The sequence below is a fragment of the Danio rerio genome, chromosome 4 (genome assembly GCF_052040795.2).
Source record: "Danio rerio strain M-AB ecotype USA chromosome 4, GRCz13ab, whole genome shotgun sequence".
In the NCBI taxonomy this organism is placed as follows: domain Eukaryota; kingdom Metazoa; phylum Chordata; class Actinopteri; order Cypriniformes; family Danionidae; genus Danio; species Danio rerio.
In genome coordinates, this window is record NC_141024.2 from 921,452 (window position 1) to 930,687 (window position 9,236).

General features: G+C 37.0%; 1 protein-coding gene and 1 long non-coding RNA gene across 2 annotated transcripts in view; one reads left to right on the forward strand and one right to left on the reverse strand.

The window, feature by feature from the left end:
* LOC148679883 (uncharacterized) overlaps window positions 1–9,236 on the forward strand; it is a 759,583-nt gene that overhangs the window by 241,202 nt on the left and 509,145 nt on the right. The gene's annotated exons all lie outside the window — the stretch shown is intronic.
* On the reverse strand, window positions 50–8,781 carry rtcb (RNA 2',3'-cyclic phosphate and 5'-OH ligase). The gene is given in 12 exon segments (NM_213103.1): window positions 50–287; window positions 2,158–2,277; window positions 2,358–2,468; window positions 2,702–2,890; window positions 3,542–3,717; window positions 4,491–4,650; window positions 4,896–5,052; window positions 6,334–6,490; window positions 6,576–6,675; window positions 6,749–6,816; window positions 8,324–8,402; window positions 8,644–8,781. Coding segments are annotated over 12 exon segments (1,518 nt in total). The 5' UTR covers window positions 8,737–8,781; the 3' UTR covers window positions 50–179.

A 9,236-nucleotide genomic window follows, 5' to 3' on the forward strand; every position in this document is an offset into this window, starting at 1 on the left:
CTAATCTCAGCTTGATTTCCAGCGTAATCCATTCCACACGGAGACGGTCTGATAATGGAGACTTTTATTTTGACGTAAACATGTCTTGTGCACCCTTCACCCAAAACCAAACACAGGTGACTCTTCAGCCGGTGTAGTAAGTGCAGAATGTGTGAATGTCGGCTCTTCAGCTGTGATGTTTAACCTTTAATCACAGCGATGGGTCTGAGTTTGATGGCTTTTTTGCTGATGCCGGCATCATGGCATGTGTTCACCACGTCTGTCACGTTCTTGTAGGACTCGGGAGCCTGAAAGCACAAGATCGATGTGAGTACGTTTTCAATTTTGGGTGAACTGTTCACTTAAACACAGGGTTCACACGGTCATGAAAAAACCTGGGAAAGTCATGGAATTTCTACAAGGCATTTTCCAGGCCTAGAAAAGGTTTGGATAAACAGAAAAACCCACAAAGTTTTGGAAAAGTCATGGAAATCAGTTTAACAAATATCGGTGAACTTGAATATAGGTTAGTTGTCTTTACTTCTTTTCTGTCTTCGGCATGGTCTCACATTATGAATGCTGTGCAAGCACTCATTTATCTTCGGCTTAGTCTTAATTTCAGAGGTGGCACAGTGGGGAAGAACCACCATGTGTAAGCATTATCTAAATAAATCTTGCATACAATAGATTTAAAAAAGTAAACTCAAACTAAAAAGATTGTTGTGTGTTTTATGATATACTAAAATACATTAAAAGTGTATTGTTTTTATTATTATTTACCATGTATGCAAAGAAAGTAAATTTTCATGACTTAATGATTTGTGAAGTCCTGGAAAAGTCATGGAATTTTAGTAGTAAATGTGTGTGAACCCTGTAAACATTTTACTCACTTCGCTTGTCTCATGTCTCTGTCTTCTGTTGAACACTGAAGATGATCTGCTGAAGCACAGCTGGAAACCGGTAACCATTGACTTTTTATAGTATTTGGTTTTTGCTATTTCTGCGCAGAATTGTGTTTAACATCTGTGGAATTATTTTGGGAGTATCATAACTAAAACTTTAAATGTATGAAATAAGTTAATACCTTTTTAACTTGTATTGAATGTTCACAATGCAAATCCAATTAAATCCACTTTATTGGTAAACGAAGCAAGTCTCTCATATAATATGACTTTACTAACTATATTGTAAATAAATCAGATGAATATTGTCATATTGGTCTATGATGTAAGTGAAATTAATTAAAAAAACAGAATAAATATAAATTTACACAAGTAAATAAACAATCAATGATGGACTAATAATCTGCATAATTCTGCATGGGCCTAGTTATCAGTTTTCAGCATTGCTTCAGTATTTCATCTTCAGTGTTCAACAGAAGAAAGACATTTGGGTTTGGAACAAGTGAAGGGACAGTAAAGGATAATCACTTTCAGTTTTGGGTGAAGTGTGCATTTTAAAAGCAAGGTTTTAAGATAACACTTGAACTCTGGTCTCTCTGAACACCTTGGTGATATGTATCAACACCTTTACCCACTGGGCTTTTGGTGCCGACTACATTTTTCAGTTTTTCTCAAAATATATTTATCATTTTTTATTATAAAGCAAAAACTGTAATTGCACAATAAGTTATACGTATATATTGGACTTCCATTTCTTTCCCAAAGGTTAATTAACAGATTTGTTCAACACCATTAGTAAACTATTATAAAGGGATAATTCCCCAATAATGAAAACATTGTAAATGATCAATTTCTTAGTGATCGTTTGCCTTCACAAGAACTCAGTCTGTCATCAGTAGTCATGACTGTTGATTTGGACTCATTTGTATGTGTTTAATTTTAAAAACCGGTCACCATTCACTGCCATTATATGAAGCACCAAGAACAACCGATTCAGCTCAATCCTCTCTAATGTTCTACTGAAGAACAAAGTCACCTACATCTCAAATGACCTGTGGGTGAGTCAATTAAAAGGAGATGGTAACTTTTGGGTGAGCTATCCCTTTAATTTCTACTTTGATTTATCTTTGCCATGATGACCGTACATCATTTTCCCTTGTTATTTACTATGAGATACTAATGCTCAGCTTAAAGTGACATTAAAGTTAACAGTAGTGTAATTTAAGTAATTGGACAACAGTGATTTGTTCTGTAGGCAATCAGATGAAAGACTCACCTCCTCCATCACCAGCTTCGGTGACGCCACTCTAATAGCGATGCCCATGTCTGCCAGTTTATCCAGAACATCCTGGAAGTCCAGGTTGCGTCTGGATTTGGCTCTGGATAAAGCTCGGCCCTGCAGAAACACAAGCACAGGTTAATTCATGAACACACACACAGTTCATAAGTGTGTATACTCATGATCATGTGACTTACAGCGCCGTGACATGTGGTGCCGAACGTCTCTGTCATGCCCTGCTCTGTGCCTGTGAGCACGTAACTGCAGGTGCCCATGGTTCCTCCAATCAGGACTGGCTGACCGGTCAGCTGTAGACACACACTTCAGGTTAACATAGACCTTTATGATGAATATATATATAATAGCTCTCCTGTTAAGTTTTAATCCTTTTATAATTTTTTTACCCTCAATATTCTGTATTACATTACTAATTGTATATTAATATTGTATAGTAATGTCAGTATTTTTCCAATATGGTGGTGTTTGTTAAAAACTGGGTGAGCAGAAGAGTGTGTTTTGCATATGTGTGTGTGTTGCTCACCTGATAGTCTACAGGTATGAGTGGATGGTGTGGAGGAAACGCTCTGGTGGAGCCCTTCCTATGCACCAGCAGTGTTTTCTGCCGGCCGTCCACCATGTGCTCCTCCACTTTGGCGATGTTGTGCGAGACGTCGTAGATCACGTGCATGTCCAGATCATCTGGTGTGGTGCTGAACACTTTGGAGAACGCCTGAGGGGTGAAGGTAAACAACTCAAACACTCCATCCCACAATGCAACACAAGGGTATTTACATTTAGAAAAGTTATTGTTCGGATTGACTCCGCTTTGATGATGTTGGTGTCTGTTTTTGCTTCATTGACTTCTATTATAATCACGTTTTTTAATTGCGAAGCCATGACAGCAGATGATCATGCATTCTTGGTTGATGCTGGTTTTCCCTGTTGGGAAGAGACGGTGTGATTTTTCTCAGACATATGAATGCATGATTATCTGCTGTCATGGCTTTGCAATCAAAAAATGGGAATATAATAGGAGTCAATGGAGCAAAAACAGCATCACCATCATCAAAGGGGGGTCAATTTACCAAGAGTGTATTACAGTTACAAAGCATTTTCCCAAAATATGCATCTAAATAAGATTTGTCACTAAAAAATAATCTCATTAGCTCAAACACAAAGTTGTGGCCAAATTAAGGAAGTGGAACAAGTAAAAGCGGAGAAAATTACAGAATTACTTCTTAGTTTTGGGTGAACTAGTGCTGTAATTTTAATTGTTTTAGTTTTAGGTACAGTAAAATAAGTATTCTGGTTGATGTGCATTTGTAAAACAAGCTGAGGAAAATTGTAGATATGATGTTAAATCCAGTTATTATGCATTAACCTGTCGTGTGAGGAAGGTCATGGAGGATCGGTTGACCCAGGCGTAGTTTCCTGCTGCCGCCATTCCCTTCAGATAATCCTGTCCCTCTTCTGACGTGATGCGCGCGCACGCTAGCTGCCGGTCGTTTACTGTGATGCGGTCGCGCTTCATGGCCTTCTCCATCGCCACCAGAGCGTCTGCAGCAGAGAAACAAAGTCAGAAATGAACCGTATACCCACAATAGTACATTTGAGGAAGCATTATGAAGTGCACTCAACCTCACAATGCACAGCAATATCTGAAATCGCCCCATCTACCCTCAATAGTGCACTATTTGAGGAAGCATTATGAAGTGCACTCAACCTCAATGCACAGCAATATCTGAAATCGCCCCATCTACCCTCAATAGTGCACTATTTGAGGAAGCATTATGAAGTGCACTCAACCTCAATGCACAGCAATATCTGAAATCGCCCCATCTACCCTCAATAGTGCACTATTTGAGGGAGGATTATGAAGTGCATTCAATCAAGCCCTCGATGCACTGCGATGAGTCTAGTACTAGTGCACTATTTGAGGGAGCAGCCACTTCTAGTGGTGTCTGAAATCATAGTGCACTCAAGCAATCCCACAATACTTTGAGCACTAAAACAAAAGTAGTAACATAACACATGACTAAAAGTAAATATAAATGTTTCTCTTAACTAAAATTCATTCATGAAACCAGATAAAAGTGAAATGTACAGCATATTTCAACTCTTATATCGTTATTAAAACTAATGTATTTTGCTCTGGTAAACTACAACTACTAAAAGTAGATGTATAGAAACTACATATAAATGTTTCTCAAAATAAAAACTAGAACACAACTAAACAAAAACCCTTACACAAGCTCAAACTGACATGTACAGCATATTAATAAGTGGTGTATCATAATAACTAGTGTAAAAGCAGTGATGTTGTTCCTCACCGGTGGCCACCTGATGTCCGAGTCCTCGGCTGCCGCTGTGGATCATCACACACACCTGCCCTTTATGATCGATGCCCATCTTCTTGGCGGCGTAATCATTGTAGATCTCGTCCACCACCTGAATCTCTGCGTAGTGGTTTCCTGCACCCAGAGTTCCCAACTATAGGAGACACACAAGGCTTAACGATCATACATGCAGCGGAACGAGTGTTTTTTTGTTTTTACTAGCTTCTGGTTGAAATGTGAAGTTTGTAAATGTAAAATTGTGGTTGAAATGTAAATGTTCAGCAGAAGATGTCGGGAAAGCATGATTTAAGAATCATTTTCGGATAGAGTGGGAATCTTTTGGGTGTTCACAATCCTCGTTAATGTAGTTTTTGCATGTTTTATTTTCCCATCATGCACCTGTGGCAGTCCTCTCTTCTTGGCTTTGGAGGAGACTTTGTTTGGGTCGGCCTGCAGCATGCGTCCGTACTCCTCACAGTGCTCTTTATCCTCCGCCCAGGCATATCCCTCCCTCAGAGACCAGTCCACACCCATCTCCAACGCCTCCTCCAGGTCCCTGCACACACACACACAGACTGTACTGCAGATCCTCTCATTCACTTCAGCAGTTTTACGTCTTTGATTTTTTTTTTATATTTGTTTTTTTATGAATATTTTAACATTAATTCTTATGTAATGTATTTTTTTTTTTTAATTTAATGCCATGTCAGCAACCAAGGCTATTTTCATGGCAGGAACATTTCAATAATAAATAATATAGAATTAAAAATCAATAAACAAATGAATACATAAGTTAAATAAGATTTTTAGTGTTTAAATTATAAAAATTCTAAAATCTTTTCTGGTGTCACTTTGCTAAAAATGTCCTTAAGAGAGTTCATTTCATTAAAAAGTCTTCTGGAATCCATTAAAATCAGTAAAATGTGTTTTATAAATGTGTTTTAACACTGAGTAGGGTTTTCATCTTGGAGCAAAAAAACATGGGTTATTCTTGTATCATTAATTCTTAAATTGTTATGGTCATCTATTGTTTTTATTATTATTATTATTTAGTGTTCATGTTAGTGTAAATTAATAAATGCAAAAAGTACTTTATTCTTCTACATGAATTCTGTTTTATTTCGTGTTTGGATAATTAATTTTGTATTTGCAGTTAAATAAATGCAAATTTATACTTGTGTTGCATTTATTCTCAGATTTTTATGATTAGTTATTTTTTTTTATTTAGTGTTTAGGTTATTTATTTATTTTTTTATTTTCAGCAGTCAGCAAGCAAAGTAAGACTTGTGCATTTAAAGTATCACACACATTAACCCAGACGTGTGTGTTTGCATTGCAGAGACTGAAGCTGACTGCATGCACAATCTGCTAATGAACAAATAAAAACTGGAGCTCAGGCTTCATACGGTCATGAAAACCTGGGAAAGCCATGCAATTTTGACATGGCATTTTTTAAGCCTGGAAAGGTTTTGGAAAAGTGATGGAAAACAGATATCTGTATACTTGAATATAGGTCAGTTGTCTTGACTTCTATTCTGTCTTTGGCCAGGCACATACTCTCACATTATTAGTGCGGTGTAAAATGATGATCTAAATCAATTTTACATAGATATACATGTAAATAGATTGCTGTGTTTTATAATATGCTGTAATACATTTGAACATGCATTGTTTTTCTTTTACCACGCATATGCAGACATTGCATGAAAACAGGTCATGAAAATTGACTTGAAAGTCTTGGAAGCTTCATGGAATTTTAGTAGTAAAAATGTGTATGAACCCTGGGAGCTGATGTTGGGCACAGGTGTAAAACTGTGTGCGTTTCTGCAATGTTTACTTTGCACCCATAGGAATGACGCCCTTGGAGCCGACTCCGACAGGGATGTGGTCGAAGAGAGACTGTGCCAGCTGCTCCTTCACCGGCTGAACGTCGCCCTCATCCAGGTTTGTGCGCAGCAGACGAACACCACAGTTAATATCGAAACCCACACCGCCTGAACACACACACACACACACACACGCGGATATTTAATGATGAAATATCTCAGGATAACGAACAAGCACATTATTAGCACATACCTGGAGAGACGACTGCGTCCGGATTCTCCATGTCGAACGCTGCCATGTTCCCGATAGCGAATCCGTATCCTGAGTGAACGTCCGGTAAACCGATCGACCGCTGCAAAAACACTCAGAGTGAGAACTGAGCATAGGTGCATGATGAGCTGATCCGGACTGTGTGTTTAACTCACGTGCACGATTCCTGGCAGAGCGGCCACATTCCCAATCTGCTTCATCGCAGGTAAGAAACCTCCAAACCCTGTGCAAACACCAGATAATGTTGAGAAGTTATTAGAACAACTACTTTAATATAATGCACAACTAAAGTGGTGAAGCTGTGATGTGGCTGGTTTACTTTAGTGTGCATTATTTTCCAATTTTGCATTATTCTACTTGTATATCCAGTTCAATAATGGTGTCAGTTTTGGATCTTCAGTTGTGAAGTGAATTGAGTTCAGCAGTAAAGCAGCTCTATTAGAGAGGAGTGTTGTTATTCTGCTCTTTAGCTCAGTGTTGATTCAGTTTAATTCAATAACAGTGTTAGTGTTGTGAAAATCAATCATGAAACAAACTGAATTTAGTGAAAGAAGTGGCAGACTGTTGCTGTTATTCAACTCTCTTTTGTTCAATGTTGATTCAGTTTAATTCAATAACAGTTACTGTAAAAATCAATAATGAAATTAAAGATTTAGGTTAAGCAGTAACGTTTATTATTCAGTTCATTGCAGGTGCTGAGGTGTGCCTGGTTTTCTAATAATCCAACAGTTTATAGTCAGTCATTGTGTTTTTCCTCAGTTCAGGTTCAGCTCATATAGTGACTGTGTGAGGGTAATGTGTCATGCAAAAGGTGTGTTTTATGACATAAAGCTTGTGTGCTTTAATAACATGTGTTTTTCTGTGTTTATCAGTGGTTGTAAAGTCAACGCAATCCGTTCCACAATTCTCCATGCAAATACTGAGGCTGAACACCAGAGCAGGTAAACCTGAGCGACTCAAAGCAGGTCTAAAAAGAGTTTAAGCATTAAAACAATAATACAACTCTCATACAGATTTTGTATAAATTATCATCATAATATAACAATTACAATTGATTTAAAGGAATGCATAAACTAAATGTATGCATAGGAAGATAAAAATACATGGAGAACAAATGTTCATGTAAAAACGTATTCAATGATATAGGTAAATAGTTAATGAACAAAACTTTAGTTATAGGTTATAATGAGCTACATTGTTGGTCTGATTCGGGTAGTTTTACATGAACAAATTCAGACATTCTCCTTAATATAGTTTCAGAAAAGTATTTTTTGCAAAATATAAATTGGGAAATCATATTAGCAGCCAACGACTATCAAAGTACAACCATGTTTATAGTAAATTAGATAGTGTTGATGTTGTTTTGAAGTCATACTAGCATACTAATTCTGATTAACTATTCAAATTAGCGTTGTAAACAATATACAGACAATTAAATGAACGAATGTGCGAATAAAAAAGCCAACTTTACTTCTATCAAAGGAATAATAAACTGTAAAATTATTTTAGGCCCACAACAGTGAATTGAAGACCTTTTAATGGCCTAAATTTAGTTTCTGAAATGTAAAGACGACTTAATAAACCGTAATGGGTGTTAAATGTAAATGTAGCAAAACATCTTGCACTTTTATTTGACTCATTTAAACACAGTAACTCTATTCTCATCGCTGTTTATTGATATGAATGACTGAATATTAGTTGTTACGGAAAAGCAGCTGTTGTTGCATCACCTCCTCCGCGACAGGCGTTTCTCAGCTCCTCGAACATCAGCTTTTCCAGCGGGTCATTGACATAAAACACTCCTTCCACCTGAACACAGCACAGATACAGCTAAATACACGACATTAATTCGCAAAACCACCATCGAATGAGGAGCAATCTGAATGGAAAAACACTTGACAGCTGCATAAACAAACAAAACAACACAAAATCAGCACATAGACGCTAGATAATAATGTAAAATACGACCAGTTAATAAAACACCATTGATTTTGATGATAATGTAAAGCCGACATGTCCTCAGTTAGTGTATTTTTGACAGCTCTTTTACCAGCATATTCGGCACGAAACCCTTCTTGATCCGCCAGCAGTTTTTGTGTATTTTATCCAGATACTGGAGCTCATCGTTGTAAGAGCGACTCATTTTTATTGTCAATTATCAACGCAGATTTTGACAGCGAACTTTCTCTACACGTTACGCCGACTCGCGCTCTTCTTCGCTTGTTTTTATACGGAGCTCCCCGGGTTTGTCCAGCGCCGCCTGCTGATCACACTAAATTCAGCAGCGAGCACATACTACATTATGTTTGTTTTTTTTAAATATGTTTATAACTGTTTTTACTTCTACAGTTTCCGTTTTCTTTAAAACAAAATGAATGAAATTTAGATAATCATAATTTCTTTGATACAAACTATTTTATTTAATATGTTAATACATGTAGTTTAAGTAATTTAAGTTTTAAACACGAAAACTTCTACAAAAATAATACTCTCGTGATGCTTTTAAGGTGGTTTGTATATTAGCCTGATTCTGCCTCTGAATAAAAAAATAAAATAAGATAAAAATAGAAGATGTTACTGCCACATGCGACTTTATTTCCTAGAATTGCGAGATATAAAGTCAGAATTCTGACTTTATTAATC